Source organism: Sphaeramia orbicularis, chromosome 11 (genome assembly GCF_902148855.1).
Source record: "Sphaeramia orbicularis chromosome 11, fSphaOr1.1, whole genome shotgun sequence".
Taxonomy (NCBI): Eukaryota; Metazoa; Chordata; class Actinopteri; order Kurtiformes; family Apogonidae; genus Sphaeramia; species Sphaeramia orbicularis.
This window is the reverse complement of record NC_043967.1, coordinates 34,192,920-34,210,396: the sequence shown is the minus strand read 5'-3', so window position 1 is coordinate 34,210,396 and position 17,477 is coordinate 34,192,920. Positions and strand designations below refer to the sequence as shown.

The window sequence follows — 17,477 nt, the reverse complement described above, 5'->3', positions numbered from 1 at the left end:
GGGTCAAATGTAAAATTAATAGATATCACCATGAAACTTCCTCAGTTGATTACTTACACAAGTAGGAAAAAAAATGTATTACAAGTTTTTCAAATTTTTATGTATAATTATGCAAATTAGGCATAATCTCATTAAATATGCACACATTTGCATACATTTTCAGTGGATACATCTGAACATATGATAAAGTCAGGTGCAATTTTTTTTGTTTTCATTTTGTTTACATACAAGATAAAAAAAAATAAAATTACAGAAGGATTTCAGAATATCTGCTTTCATTACCTAGGAAATCAAAATATATTACCCATAGCCTTAAAAAAAAACAATTTTTGCCTTTTTTTAAAATTTTTTTTTTTATTAAGGCGAAACACTACAGGTGAATAGGGTAAAATTTTAAATTAATAGATATCACCATGAAACTTCCTCAGTTGATTACTTACACAAGTATGAAAAAAAAAAAAACACGTATTAGAAGTTTTTGAAATTTGTATGTTTAATTGTGCAAATTATGCATAATGTCACTAAATATGCACAAATTTGCATACGTTGTCAGTAGATACATCTGAACATATGATAAAGTCAGGTGCAATTTTTTTTTTTGTTTTCATTTTGTTTACACACAAGATGAAAATAAAATTACAGAAGGATTTCAGAATATCTACTACTTTCATTACCTAGGAAATCAAAATATACTGCCCTTAGCTTTAAAAAATCAATTTTTGCCTTTTTTTTTTTTTTTTTTTTTTTTATTAAGGCAAGACACTACAGGTGAATAGGGTCAAATGTAAAATTAATAGATATCACCGTGAAACTTCCTCAGTTGATTAGCTACACAAGTTTGAAAAAAAAAAAAGTATTACAAGTTTTTGAAATGTATGTTTAATTATACAAACGATATATAACATATAACATAATCTCGTTAAATATATGCAAATTTGCACACATTTTCAGTAGATAGATCTGAACAAATTATAAAGCCAGGTGCAATTTTATTTTTGTTTTTTTTTCCATTTTGTTCACACACAAGATGAAAATACAATTACAGAGGGATTTCAGAATATCTGCTTTCATTACCCAAGAAATCCAAATATACTGCCTATAGCCTTAAAAAAATCAATTTTCGCCATAATTTTTTAATTAAAATGTCACATAAATCAGGCCAGGAATGATTTATTAACAAATCCCTCTGTAAATATCTTCAGAATACTACTAAGTGTATAACTGGAAAGTTTGGTGTGCATAGGTGCTACATAGGCTGAGATGTTTCTACCGGAGCATGGCAAAAAACTCATTTTGAGAAAACGGCATTTAAATACTTATCGAAGCCATATGTGAGGACATTTTCAGGTCGTGAGGAATATGTAGCTGGAGACAGTCTAAATATAATAGAGAGCTATATTTATGTTTGGTGTTCAAAAGAAATACTGTGTAATATCCACATTTAGTCATTTTGCTAAACCATTCAGTCCAAGACTGATTAAACTTCAATGCATGATGTTGATCTGGGATATTGTTGATCTTTTTTGAACATTTAAGTTAGGATTTTGAAAGTTGTCGGACATAATAAAATTCTGATAAAACAAATAATGAAAGGAATATTTTTTTTTTTAAGTAATATTATATAGTAAGTGTTCTTGATTTGCAGGAATGTAGAATATCAGTGTTTCGTTCGTAAATACAGGTTGAATGTTGCTCAAGTCGGCAAGTTGTTGTGAATTACAAACCTCCGATACATAGGAGTTTGTAAAAGATGACTCACTGATGGGTCTTGTTTTGTTTTTTTTTTTTCTTTTCCCTACTCCAGATGATCGCCATCGGGTGAAGCTCCACTCTCTCCTGGCAGACCCCAGCTCTGATTATGTCAACGCCAACTACATCGACGTAAGTCATCTTTAGTCTTATCTTCCTCCTTCTGCTAACTTCCTGTCTTCTGTTTTTGTGTCTGACCGGAGGTTTTCATAACATGCCGACGTCTGCATTGCTCTGAATTGTCATTTAGCGACTACAACCCGACAGCACTGTATTTATGAGTACACAAGACGCCTGAGATGAGATTTGATCGCAGCAGATCCGAGCAGAGCCCATAAGCCCAGAGGCAGCGGGCTTCATGACTCAACAGAATGCTTTAGTGTCAGCAACTTCACACAGCAATTGGACGCAATATAACAGGGCTGATCCTTTCATCTACTTTCAGATATTTTGATCTCACCTACAGTTGGGCTTGACTGAGTTTGTCGAGGGGCCAGTGTAGCGCTGCCTCTTCCCAGATCCTATCTCTGCAACTTTGCATGAAATGGTCGACTCTATCTAATGCCGCGTTTCCACTTTGTAGAACCGGCTCGACTCGGCTCAGCTCAGCTCAGCTCGACTGGGGTACCAGGTCCTATTTCTGGAGACCGTTTCCATTACAGGATACTACCCGCTTTACAGTACCTGGATGTCATAGCAATGCAGTGCGTTACCTCCGTGTCGTCTGCTCAGAGTTGCGGATAAACTCGCTCGTTTCGTGTTCTCTTGTCAAGCTCATGCTGAATTTTTACGTCTGAACCTCCTCGACAAACCATGGTGTAGTTTTCAGGCTGTCATCATCTAGATTAACCCTTTCATGCATGAATTATGAGAACCTTAGTATTTTTTTCTTGAGTGTTTTTGTTCCTCTTTAGGCATGAAAAAAAATGATGCAGTTGATTTTTCTTTTTATGAACCTATTTTTCATGGAGTTACAAAAATGTCCACTCAGCTGTACACCATGCATTAAAGTTTTGAAGCAAAGAAACATTTATTTAAAAATCATCATCAGATAGTGATATAATGTGTGAAAACTATGAATTTAAAAACATTTTTAATGTTGCTAATTGCTAAATTGCTACTGTTTTCTCACATTTTATCATACTCTAATATTAGTTATTACTCATTTCATGGAGATAAAATCCTCCTGAGACCCAGGAAATTGACAGTTTTAGCTTTTTTAAATAAAAAAAAATGTCTTGATTGGAAACTGCATCATGCAACAGTTTTTTCAGGTATATTTTTAAAATGAATTTTATTTATTCATTCATTCATTTTCTGAACCCGCTTTATCCTACTAGGGTCACGGGGGTCGCTTGGAGCCTATCCCAGCTACATAGGGGCGAAGGCGGGGTACACCCTGGACAAGTCGCCAGTTCATCGCAGGGCTGAACATTATTTTCAGCCCTGTGGTTCAGATTTTTATTTATTGATTGATTTTTTTAATGGAATATCCTTTGCAATGCACAGCATTTTTAAAGTAAAACTGTCAAACTTTTGTCCCCTACAGAGGAAAAAATGCATTGCTGGGTCTCAGGAAGATATGCAAAAAAAAAAAAAAGAGTTTGTTAACTACAGTGTAATAACAATTAGCAACTGATTTACATTAAAACATGTTACTGCAGATCAGGTTTATCAAGCCCAGCAAACTTACAGTAACTGTATGAATTGCAGTGTTTTGGATAATGCATAAGAGTCCACTATGTTTGCTGATGTGGAACTAAAACAACAGAACACATGAATAAACAATAGAACAGCCGTAGAATAGCTGTCCACTGTAGTGACCACTATGCATGAAAGGGTTAACCTACCACTATATTTACTGTAAACTTCCACATCTGTTTTTTGTAAAACAACGGGTCACAGAGATGACTCTCTGACCAATCAGTGGTCTGCAGTGTTTACACGTCACGTTTTAGTATCTGGTCCCCAGTCCTGGAACCTTGGCGGAGGTGATACCAAAAAAGTAGTACCGGATACCAGATTCCAGGTCCTTTTTCGTAGTGGAAACGCAAAAAGGCCGAGTCGAGTCTAGTCGAGTCGAGCTGATACCACATAGTGGAAACGCAGCATTACAAGAAGTCGTTTTTCTTCCAGTCCAAGTCAGTCGCTGAGCTTTGCCGCTCACACATAACGTAAGGGCCACTTAAAGATGACTGTGAAAGGCTCTCTACAGTCTTGTTTTTGACGCTGCATACTGAAGCACTCATGGCAACAGCAGTTGTTTTGGTTGCCCAATGCTGCAGAACAGCCTTTTGTTTCAGCTGTTATTCAACTGAACAAAAGGAAATGTAAAGTGGACAGAGTAGTGGATGCCTGACTCAGCGTTTGTGGGTGGCATCCGTTAAAGCAGAGTGTCAAAGCTCACCGCACTGTGCTAGTCCACTTTATCCCCTTCAGCGCTCCATGAAGGCTCCATTAGGACGAGCACGACAAGGACCTTTGTGTCATTAACTGTGTCGTCTACAGCACCGCCTGCGTGTCATACAAAATACCCCTGACTCAGAAAACTGTAGCACAGTTCCAAATGATTGGTGGAAAATGGCCAAGGTTGGAATAAATGAAACACTGGGTTTTTTTAAAGGTTAAACAGTAAGGCTCCTCTGCCATTTCATCTCATTCTTATGCACATTAACATATTTTTAACATTTCTATGTCGAATTTTTCGTCTGTAGCTGATGTAACTTTTAAGTGACACCATCTAACATAGTGCTCCTGAAAGGCTTTGCATTAAATTAACACCTAAGTAGTTTTGTCTTGCTCTGGTGCTCAGGTACCCATGAGTTGGAAGTAACAGATATTTGTTTGAAATTAGATGAAATGGGTGTGAACAGTAGATGCAACTGTTGCCATCAGAGGCATCGTACCCATTCGAGCGTTTTAATGATATTTTCACATCAAATATTTTAATTACTCCGACTGATAAAAATAAGACACAGAGGAGGCTTTTTTGTATTTTCAATCGTACTTAGGTAGTTCTACTGAATTGGTGCTAACTGCTGTCCCACAGCCTAAAATATATATTTATAAGGATATGAAACATGTATCAGATGTGATGTAAACCCTGTGTTTTCATTCATGCTTCAGCCACAGTCTCATGAACACGTATAGCTGTGTATGATTTTCGTCACCAATTTTTTGTCAAATCTGTAAAACCTCAGTCATAGCCTAAGTATCACGAATCCATAAGTCTTTCCAGGATTACGCACCTGAATCTCTTCCCTCATGGTGGACAATTTTGAAGTGTACTCCATCATAAACAGTTCATTTGTTTACAAACAGACCCTGTAGGTAACTCGGGCATTTTCGGAAATTCGTCGCAACATGCATTGTGGGAAGTAGCAAGAGGCAATGAAGCTGTTTCCATGTTTGTTGCCGTTGCGGCCATAATGCAGCTACGTGGAGCTTCACTTCCCACAATGCAAATTGCGACAAATTTCCGAAAATGCCCGAGTGACCGACCAGCTCTGTTGGTAAACAAATGGACTGTTTATGGTGAAGTACACTTCGAAATTGTTCATCATGAGAGAAGAGATTCAGGTGCGTGATTAGGGAAAGACTTACAGATTCATGATACTTAGGCTATAAAGATACGATGAAAAATTGGTGATGAAAGTCATACGCAGCTTTAAAGTTTGAACAGTGTTTAAACAGTGTCGGAATGTTAGCGTGACCTGTTTGAGAGGACAGTGTAGACTCTGACAGGCAACATTTAAGTGTTCAGATATTTGTTCATTGACGTTCACAGTTAAGACGTAAAGGTTCAGTGTGTAATATTAACTGTTATCTAGTTGCGTAGTTGCCGGTCGAACTGAATACTCTTTTTATTTTCCCTTAACGTGACCACACTTCGACCAAAGATACTATACCAGTGTTTGCTTTGTCCATTTTCTCCTTCAGTAAAAGCTGCAGTGCTTGGTAGTTTTTTTTTAACATAATTTAACAAAAACTTCATAATGAGCTTTCAGCATATTGTAATTCAAGAGTCCACTCTTTACTTTTGATTTCCAAACTGTGGAAAATCCACCCCAATACGCCCTGTTTTTGTCTAATCACAGTTGTTTCAAACAAGTAGATAGCTTAAATATTCCATTAATAACTGTAACTACTGACCACTAATCAGAAGCACGAGACAATATCAAGTCATCTGTGTTCATGTCTTGTTATTTGGTTTGGACTGAGAGGAGAAAACTGCAGAAGGCAGGTGTGTTTTCTCAAATCCTGGCACCTTTTCCCCTTGATCTAGCTTTAAGAGCATAAAAACATTTGTCCATACTAAAACATAGCAGAATAAGTCTGTTCTGTTACAGTCGAAACACGGCAGACTGTATGAAGGTGACAAACTAAGGTCGTTCTTATTTCTGCATGACTACATGTCAATAAAAACATAATTACGAACATACTGTTCCATCTCAGAGTCTCCTAAATTCCCTGAAGTCTTCCAAAGTGGACCCTTAATGAATTCTACTTGAGTTAAAATCTCATTATATGGCTTTGCCTTAAGTTCTTCCTCACTTTTATAGAACCTGGGTCTTGTTTTTGTCTCAAATTTTGAATAATAATGTTCTGTTCACCTTTTACTGAACTCGCATAAATACATTGGGTTCATGAAGTATCAAAGACGACTATGAACGCATTGGAAACTTGAACAAATAAGTCCCATGAGGCAGCAGGAGCCGTATAAATATTGGATCATTATTGATATTTTGGGTTAGTGCTACATTTAACTTCACATTTAGAGGTAATAGTAGTTTTTTCACTGCTCTGTATCTTCAAAAAAAAAATCCAACTGAAAAAGCACTTTTTCTCTGATATAAAATGACATACTTGTGAGCTAAGATAAGATAAGGTAAGATAAGATAAGATAAGATAAGATAAGGCTTTGTTAATCCCCTCAAAGAAATTCTAAATTGACCAGTAGCTCAGTACAACACAATGCGATCCTTTATTAGTCCCACAGCGGATCAGGACTTTACAGCCGATGTTCTGCCCATTCATTGACCTTTCATTCAACCACTTGGGACTTTCTGAACATGATTTCTTCCACAGGTTCTCAGTGCGAGCTGCTCTCTAACTATTTCATTCCCCTCTTTTTCTGCTCTTTATTTACAATAACTAGCTCTTGTTTCCTCCTCCTCCTCCTCTCCCCCTGCTTTCCCTCTTTCTCTCTCTCTGTTTTCCACTCCCCCGTTTTCAACCTTTTGGCATCTCTTTAGATTCGGATAAACAGGGAAGTAAGTACCTTGCTTCTCTTCTCTTTTCATCTCCTCTCTTTTTTTTTTTTTTTTTTTTTCACGCTGCCCCCTCTTTGCTGTTTCTGCCAGAACCTCCATGGCTTCCTTCCAACAGCAGATCTTCTTTCTCTTTTCTGCTTGGAGCTACTCAGCCCCTCCACCTTTTGGTCATCACTTCTATTGTTTTTTTTTTTTTTTCTTTTTTTACCCAAACTTGCTGCGACTGTTTCAGAGCTCAACATCAGGGTGTAAAATTTTTAAAAAAGGCAATGTCATAGGGATACATTTTTTGAAAAACAAGCTATTACACGACACAGTGACAGTCAGCTTTAGATAAAATATGTGCGGTATAACGGTGTCAGCGCCCATATTTATTATGCATCTCAGTATTGAGCAAAGTAAATGTGGTCCTCCGAGTTTGGTGACCTGATCCTACCATTACTCTAGAGACATAGACTCTCTTTTAGTGAAAAATAAGTACCTTCCAAGCTGAAAAACTAGGCTAGATAGAAATTCCGGAATCTCTTCCGCACCATTAGGATGAAAAATTGAAAAATTTGACATGAAAAGAAAGACTACCGAACTTTCCGGACTATAAGCCACACTCACCCCGTTTATTGATGCCAAGCTTGCGTGCAGCAGCTCTATTTCCTTCTTCGTCAGCTGGATCGATCATTAGCCCAGAAAACATAAATTAGCCGCATCATTTTAGAGCCGTGGGTTCACAGTGTGTGAAAAAAAGTAGTGGCTTATAGAGCGGAAATTACGGTAGTTCTAGTTCAAGACCTAAAAAACAAGAGTCAGCCGGAATAATGTATACACACTTGAGGAAAGGAAAAACTTGCATGAATATTTCAATACCAAATTTATTCAGACATCACAAGATTAATACAAGTTACCTTTGGCCTCTACAATTACAAGAGGTGCTCAAAGAGGTCTGCTGGATTTTCCTTTATGCAGATCACACACAGTACCTTGAGTTTCGAACTGATCACGAATCCGTGAAATTGTCGGACGTGTAGGAGGTTCTGAATCAAACCTCCATCGTCTTTGGACTTCAACAACATTCTCAAATTTGAAGTACCACTTTAAAAATGATCTTACGTTCCTCAATCGACAACTGTACCACCGCAATGTTGTGGACGTCACTTGCAAGGTTATGATCGTTAACGAAAACTAATGAAATAATGAAAACTAGAATTGAAAAAGCATTTTTGTTAATTGAAATAAATAAAAACTATGATGAAACTAACTGTAACTGTATTGTGTGCTTACAAAACTAACTAAAATGTATAAAAGTTATGGATAAAATTCCCTTCGTTTTCATCTTTGTCAATGTCGGATTGATACGAAAGCTATTTATTTCGCTCTAGCAATTTTAGCTAGTGGCACCATATGGAACTTCATGGTCCGTCACTTCTCATTGCTTGTTGTTTAGAGTCGTCTTCTGGTCCCCATTCTACCTGGAAACATGGAGACTAAAGATGGGAGAAAGCAGCAGAGTCCTGTATGGGATTTATTTGAATACAACGGTGAAGAAGATAAAAAATACGACAAAACTAAAAATAATACTACAACTAGAAAAGCACTCGGAGTGTGCAGACACCCCACCCCCCACCCCCAGTCACCACCAAAATTTAATCATTTGTTCCTTGTGCCAGTATCAACATTTCCTGAAAATTTCATGAAAATTCATCTATAACTTTTAGAGTTATCTGGCTAACTAACCAACAAAAAACAAACAAACAAACCCTGGCAAGAACATAACCCCCTTGGCGGAGGTAACTAAACTAAAACTAAGCATTTAGAAAAAAAAAAAAAAACTAATAAAAACTAGCAAACCTGCTCTAAAAACTAATTAAAACTAACTGAATTAGAGGAAAAAAAGTCAAAACTAAATAAAACTAAACTATAATGAAAAATCCTAAACTATTATAACTACAACAGTACACAGTGTTATTGTAATTTGATTAAACTTCAAAAGAGGTATGTATATGTATAGAAGTACTTATACAAATTGAATATTTATGCATTTTTTTTCTTTTCCTTATGTGTGTATACATTATTTTGTCTGACTCTGTATTTAGTTTTTCCCACTGTACAAAACACAAATTGCAACTGATTTTAATGAAAAGTCAAATGTGTTCACCTAAAAGTAGGAGAAGGAGTAAGGTAGAGTAGAGTAGAGGTAAAGTAGGAGAAAGCAGCTGGTAGTAAAAGTACAAAAGTTATTTGTAAAACCTTGGATTTAAAGTTACAAAATGGTTCATCAACGATACCGAGTGGGTAAACACATTTTGTCGCTGCTGTTGCCCGAAATGGACAGTAATTGCCTCATCCAAACAAACAACTTCACAGAAAAGCAGATCTTAAAGTTTTTGAGCAACAAATAAGTGTAGCTATGCTGCAATAATCTAGATCCTATATAACCCCATTGTTGTTGGGAAAGCACACCAGCTCTAATTTGCGTATTTTGAAGCTTTTGTGTATGTTTTGACACAACATATACATACTTTCACTGCATTCACTATGTGGCTTGTCTTCCTCTTCTATGCGGTGGTATTTTCTGTCCTATTTTTTTCTGTAGCAAAGTTTTTAAATCTTATTTTACAAGTTGTTTTTCACCACACTGTCCAGCTTTTTTAAAAAATCTGCTACAAAACCCAGATGCCACTCGGTCGAGGAAGCCTCATAAGTCCCTCTCATGTCCCGTGGCGCTCTCTGGGTGGACGGATTTCACTCTCCCACCCACAGAAGACCACGATTCTGAGATGCATGATGAAAATGAGCACTGATTTACGAGTGAACATCAAGGTCAGAATTGCACAAAAACTTGTTCTAATTAGAGAGAGACAGATCATTGAGGGAAAAAAAAAAACAAATACAAAATGCAAACATTTTTTGTTTTGCTAGAATAAATTAGCTCTCCGCATCTCAAATGACTCTGCATGTTTTGTATTTTCTTTCCAATCCATTGTGAATTCACATTGCTTGATGTTTTTCTGCTTGCCTGCTGTTGGAAAATGTGGTTGCCAAGGTGACAGACAGGAAACTGGTCGGCTCAGGGAAACTCAGCAACAGAGAGGCTCATGGGGATGGGGGTCGCTGCACTCCTTCATAGCGATGCCCATCCATCTCAACTTCCCTCTGTGGCATGACAGTTATGGAATGTAATTTGTGTGTCTGCCTGGGTGAACAGTGCGTATGTGTACATGAGTATGTGGTGGTGGGGTTCGGTGTATGTGTCTAGACGTTTGTACAGTATTTGTACAAATGTTTACCGTATATATAGCAGTTGGAATCCTTTTACCGATGAGTGATGGGAAGGCACACTAATCTTAATTCAAGGGATCTATCACGTCTGCTGCTTTGCATTCAATACACAAGGTTTCCCTGGTGGAGAGCCAAGACGCCGCTAATAGCCTTCCAGACCGTGCACACTGTATCATAACTGCGCTAATGCCAGGCTGAGCTGAAAGGACACAGCCAGATCAGTCAGTGTCACTCAGGTAGAATTACTCCCAGAGCTCCAGATCCCTCGCTTGTCAATCTACCTTTGATCAGCGGTCCCGGGCTGCATGCAAAGCAGCGCATGCAGGGAGGCCTTTGAAATGCAGCGCCCGTACTCTGCATGTAAGGACTTCACTTGGAGAAAAAAAACTTGAATTCATGCCATTTTTCCTTTGCATTCCAATTCAAGAGCTGTATTTTTTGGGGGAAAATGCAAAGAATTTGGCCCATTAGACCTACCAATGTGGGGAACCCCAACCATTTTTCAGCTCAAGATGTAGAAAATATGTCCAACTCTGGGTTCAGAAGTTATATGATATGATGCCAATGATATAACCTTACTTTTCCTTTTTTACCTCCGCCAGGAGGTATTGTGATCACTTTGCTTTGTGTGTTTGTTGGTTTGCGTGTTTGTTTGTTTGCTTGTTTGTTACCTCTGCCAAGGAGGTTATGTTTTTGTCGGCGTTGGTTTGTTTGTCTGTCGGTTTGTTTGTCTGTCTCTTTGTGTGCAAGATAACTCAAAAAGTTATGGACGGATTTGGATGAAAATTTCAGGAAATGTTGATACTGGCACAAAGAACAAATGATTGGATTTTGGTGGTGATCGAGGATGGTGGTGGAGCCATGGGGGCCTACTGATCTACCTTGTCTGCGCTGACTTTTCTAGAAAAGCACTCGGAGAGCGCAGACCTCCGCCAAGGCAGATCAGTGGGCCCCCGTGGCCCCACCACCACCCCCGATCACCACCAAAATCCAATCATTTGTTCCTTGTGCCAGTATCAACATTTCCTGAAATTTCCATCCAAATCCGGGGCACTGATCTGCCTTGGCGGAGGTCTGCGCTCTCCGAGTGCTTCTAGTTTGTTTGTTTGTTTGTTTGTTAGCAATTTTACGGGAAAACTATTCCAACCATCTTTACCAAATTTTACCCACAGATAGGCCGAATTCCTGGGATGAACCCATTAAATTTAGGCCAAAGTTCAAGGTCACAGCAAGGTCACAATATCTCAAATTTTCCTATCTCTCATCATCTCTCATCAGCAATTTTCAGAAATTCATAAAAAAAAAAAAATTTCAAAATGACTCCAATTAGCCTCCAATTTTATCCACCCGTAGCTTATAACAATATCTTGTATCGGGCACAAAATTGTCCACATCCACTGTGGAATGTGGACTCTGTGGACATTTCAATTTAACATTGAAAATCCCATTTACCACACATTTTTTATTATAACTCAACAAATATTGATTGAAATTTAATATAATTTGACATACACATGAATGGTACCAAGCTTCAACTCTTTCTGCTGTATGGAACAACCTTGAAACTGTTTAATTTAAAAAGAAATAGTCGATCCACCCATGCACACCGTTCGGGGTCCTTGGTGGAGGTTTGCGTTCTCTGAACACTTTTTATCTTTATACTATCACTGTGTTCTTTGGTATCCCATGACACGTTCTTATGTCTTGAGCTCACTGTTGGTATTCTTGCTTTGAGTAGTATTGTATAACCTGAAATACCTCAGTTCGATTTAATTTGTTAAATGAAAATGAAAATAAAAATTTGATCGCCAAAAAAAAAAAAAGAAGAAGAATTGGCCTAATATTTGCAGTTTTGCTGACTTTTTCCATTATTATAACCATGTTAAATGAAGACCAAGGCGTTGAATGGTAGGATATCAAACACAGCTATCAACATAATATCAGCAGTAGCCTCTAATGACACCAGGAGAAGTTGCCTTTAGGGTTTTCTGGCAGAAAAACTTTCAGAATCAGGCAAGGAAGGACAGAGAATGAACAATTTCACAGATGGACCTGGGTGTTGTGGATGAAATTGTTTTCTCACAGAACTGTCATGCTCAAGACTAGAGTTTGTGTCCTGAAAGGAAGAATGATTTTTTTTAAATTTTGACTTAAAATGTTCAGTTTGCAGCCACATTTTGGTTAGTGTTAGGAACCAAAACTAGCTCTAGGTGACTCTGCTCTGAAACATCTGTTGAAGCATGACATAGACAAACCCTGAGATCACAAACCCTCCCAAACAGAGCCTGAGATTCATAACCTCTCATGTGGGTCTTTCCATGAAACTGGTTTACTTCATTTATATCCAGATTGGATCAAAATACAGAGACTGAGAAATGCATATGTGGTTATTAGAACTTTATTAAACCATCAGAGACTTTTGCACAGTACTGATATTTTTTTAATGATTTTTATGTTGGTATATGATTATTACTTACTTTAATATATGGGTGCTTCTGTGAAACTGGGTTCATTTTGGTACCTGGTACTTTTCCAGCTTTCAAGACCCAATAATAAAAGAGAAATTTAGACATATTTCCCCCAGGATGTACTTAATGATGACCTCAGATAAATGCAAAAAAAAATTATACTCTTGCTCTGAGCCATCCCAAAAGTAATTATTTTTTTAAATAAAATATTGAGGCCAAAAATAGGACCAAAATTGGGGCAGGAAAAGCTACCTAGGTGTCAGTGCATTTGATCCAGAAAACATGGTTGTAAATGGTCTTATATAGCGCTATAAATAAAGACACTGTGTTAAATTCGAGGATCCTAGTGGTTTTTCTAATCTAGACATGCATGTTTTTCATGAATCTCAGTATCATTCCAGGTTTCGTGTGTAACCCATCGTGTCTACTTGTGTTACATGCAGAAACCTGCCCATTTAAACAAAAATAAATCGCAAGTGATTTTGCAACAGTAGTCATTTTTGTGAAACACTCTACCTTGCATAATTAGTTAAATTCCGAAAATATACCTGTGAGAGAATAAAAAGATATAAAAAAAAAAAAAAAGTAGTGCATAATTTTCATGTCCTTTTGACCTTGTTACATGCAGATTTTTGTATTAAATACAATGTAAAATAATATAAAAATGTGTTTTATCTGAAAAATAGTAACCCATAACAAAATATAACCCATCGTGTCCACTTGTGTTACATGCGGAACCTGCCCATTTAACCCTTTCATGCACGAATTATGAGAACCTTAATCAAGATTTTTTTCCTGAGTGTTTTTGTTCCTCTTTAGGCATGAAAAAAACAATGCAATTGAAAATTTTCTTCTGAAAAATAAATAAATAAATAAATAAAGAATAAAGATAAAAAAAAAAAGACATACTACTACTACTAATAATAATAATAATAAAAATGATCTTATGAACCTATTTTACATGAAGTTGCAAATATGTCAATTCAGCTGGACACCTTGAATTTAATTTTTGAAACGAAGAAACATGTATTTACAGATAAATTGTGTGGAAACTGGCGGGGGGGGGGGCTTGTAGTTCTGGGGGTGAGAGTATGCTCAGGGGAGATCTACACAATGTTACCAATTCATGTCAGAAAAGATATATAGTGTCTTAAAACTTTAATAAAGATATGTGCAAAAATAAACCAACAAACAAAAAAAATCCATGAATATATAAGAGAACAGCTGTAGAATAGCTGTCCACTGGATTGACCAGTATACATGAAAGGGTTAAACACAAATAAATCGCCAGTGATTTTGCAACAGCGGTCATTTTTGACAAACACTCTAACTTGCATAATTAGTTCCATTCCAAAATTAAGAATTAAATGATATTAGAAAAAATAGTAGCGAGTAATTTTCGTGTCCTTTTTACCATGTTACACGCGGATTCTTGCATTTAAAATAATATATAAATGTGTTTTATCTGAAAAATAGTTTCTCTTTTACCTCAGTAGATACTTATTTTTAAAATAGACCCAAAATGCTTCCAAACTCGCTTCATAACATTGAATTTTTAGCCCCTCTGTCCTGTTTTTAGGTACCAGTTTCACAGAAGCACCCATATATAAACACAGAAGTTATGAACAATTATAGCTATTTGGACAACATTTTTTACTTGAATCCAGAAGAGGTGGAAGAGATGATTTTTCACAGATGCGTAGGCTGATGAATAGGGATAAATGAACGCAGCCTGAGTCATAGAGCATGCTAATTGAGGTGGGACAGATTGAAGTCATGAACAATTAGATGAAAAGAGGCTTGTGACCAGTTCTGACTTCTCCTGTCTGTCGGATCTATACGACAAAGCTCAATTTGGGAAGATTTAGGAAAAGATTATGGCAGGGGTTAAAACAGAAATGACAGCCTTTCTGCCAGAAAATCCTGAGGGCAAACATTTCCCAGGTGAACTTCAAACACCGACAATGTTGTAAGTAGCAACCAAGTAAAACACACACTTCAAATGCTAATCTACGCAAACAAACTTATTTTTCTGCCGTCAAAACACTGTCTTTTCAACGTGGCTTCTTTAGACGAGAACATTTCTTTTAACTTTTTCCTGATGCTGAAAGTGGTTTGTTTGGAGATGTTTGTGTAATTTGTTCATTTTGAAGCATTCATTACCGAGGACTTCCCCACATAAAACACACCGAGGCTTCTCTTCTGCATTTCAAATGACTTGAGTAAAGCCAACATTGATAAACATCCTTGCACTTTCTTCTTTTTTTTTTTTTTTTTTTGTCATGATGCATGTGATTGCGAGTGAGGGAACTGCAGAAGTCGCACTCAGCGTTACTTCAGCCCCCAGATACGACAGGAAAAATAACACTCCTGCAATGTTTTAATTGAGAAAATTAATTCTTATGTGACAGACTTGTTATACGTGTTTATTCTGCCAACTGGCGACAAAATAAAAACATTTGGAAAAGCAGCGCTAATGCATTTAAGCTGAACGTCACCGCGCTTTCACCGCCCCGGCCAAAAAATATAGTCGCACATGCAATATTTGACTGCACCACCTGTGGTTTGGATTACAGGAGACATTCACTGTCACATCTTTTTTGCCACATAATGCTTACAAAGTGTCATAATAAGGTTCTTTTTTTTTTTTTTTTTTTTGCATTCATAGTTGCATTCATTTTTGATTATTGATGATGGAGAATCGGACCGCTGCAACAAGTCAAGTCTTCATCACATCCCAAATAAGGCTACATTCACACTGCAGGCAAATAACATAACATAACCTAACATAACATAATATAACATAACATAACATAACATAACAACATAACATAGCCTAACGTAACGTAACGTAACATAACATAACATAACGTAACATAACATAACGCAACGTAACATAACATAACATAACATAGCCTAACATAACATAACAACATAACATAGCCTAACATAACATAACATAACAACATAACATAACATAACATAACAACATAACATAGCCTAACCTAACGTAACGCAACGTAACGCAACGCAACGCAACGTAACGTAACATAACATAACAACATAACATAGCCTAACATAACATAACATAGCCTAACATAACATAACATAACAACATAACATAGCCTAACCTAACATAACATAACATAGCCTAACATAACATAACATAACAACATAACATAGCCTAACCTAACGTAACGTAACATAACATAACATAACACAACGTAACCTAATGTAACGTAACATAATGTAACATAACATAACATAATGTAGCGTAACCTAACGTAGCGTAGCGTAGTGTAGCGTAGCATAGCGTAACGTAACGTAACAACATAACATAACATACTTTTTTTTCCTTTTAATTAATCTTGGCTGGTTATTTAATATTATTTACTTTTGTGGCAGTTCCCAAAATAATTTTTCTCTTTATTCAACCTTTCTTAAGGGATTTATCATCATTTATTGTACTATTTTTCTCTGTATTTTGTGATTTTTCAGTGAAATTCAAATATATTCATTTATTTAATTTACTGATCATGTAGATTTTCATAAAAAGCTCAGATTAAAGTTGAGGGTTATTATATCAGAAACAAAGAAAACTGAAGAAAAATGGACTTTTCTGTCAAATCTATCATTAACTGAACATAAACTAAGTGTCTCCATCCACTGTCATTGATCCAAGTCCTTTGGTTGTACTGGTGAGTCAATGTTGTAGAACAGGGGGGTCAAACTCATTTTAGTTCAGTAACACATTCAGCTAAATTTGATCTGCAGTGGGCTGAACCAGTAAAATAATAACATAATAATATATAAATAATGTCAACTCCAAACTTTTCTCTATGTTTTAGAGCGAAAAAAAGTAAATTCACATTATGAAAAGGTTTACATTTACAAACTATCCTTTGAAAAGATGTGAATAACATGAACAAACTGTAAAATAAGTGTAATTTTAACTATATTCTGCTTCAGTTTATCATTTACACATGTACATTATAACTTACAGATCACAGTGGATCTACAAATACACAAAACATTTAGTAACAGACAGAATATTGTTAAAATTGTACTTACTTCTCTTAAGACATTTCAGGTTGTTCATATTTGTTCAGTTTATTCACATTTTTGCGAAATTATACTTTGTTTTAGCGTAAATCCATGAAAATATTTACATTTACAAAGAGAAAAATTTGGAGTTGTCATTATTTATATGTTATTATGATCGTATTTTACTGAATCCCGCCCACTTGAGATTGAATTAGTCTAAATGTGGAACCTGAACTAAAAGGATTGTTAATATCATAGTGTAATTTTTGCACAAATTCATCCCAAGGGTTGGACTGGACCCTTCGCTGGGCCGGATTTGGCCCCCGGGCCGCAGGTTTGACACCTGTGTTGTAGAAGATGACAGTGTTTCCACGGTAACTACGTAGCCTCTGAACGTCCAAATGGGTCATATCTGATGACCATGAAAACATGACAAACTCTTTTTTACACCAATTATGTACATGTATTGATAGGATTAATGGATCAACAGTTTATATCAGTAGATGCTTTAGGGCAGGGGTGTCAAACTCATTTTAGTTCAGGGGCCACATTCAGCCCAAATTGATCTCCAGTGGGCCGGACCAGTAAAACAATAGCAATAATAACCTGTAAATAATGACGACTCCAAATTTTTCTCTTTGTTTTAATGCAATCAAAATTTAATTATAAA

General features: G+C 36.5%; 1 protein-coding gene across 5 annotated transcripts in view; it reads left to right on the top strand.

The window, feature by feature from the left end:
* Window positions 1-17,477, top strand: part of ptprua (protein tyrosine phosphatase receptor type Ua) — a 575,321-nt gene that overhangs the window by 488,277 nt on the left and 69,567 nt on the right. For 3 of the 5 annotated variants that reach the window (XM_030147519.1, XM_030147516.1, XM_030147518.1), the window contains one exon: window positions 1,805-1,881. In XM_030147519.1, coding sequence (XP_030003379.1) covers window positions 1,805-1,881 — 77 coding nt within the window. Of the gene's footprint in view, window positions 1-1,804; window positions 1,882-7,004; window positions 7,023-17,477 lie in introns of all 5 variants that reach the window. The other 2 variants (XM_030147517.1, XM_030147515.1) reach the window with 1 other exon arrangement.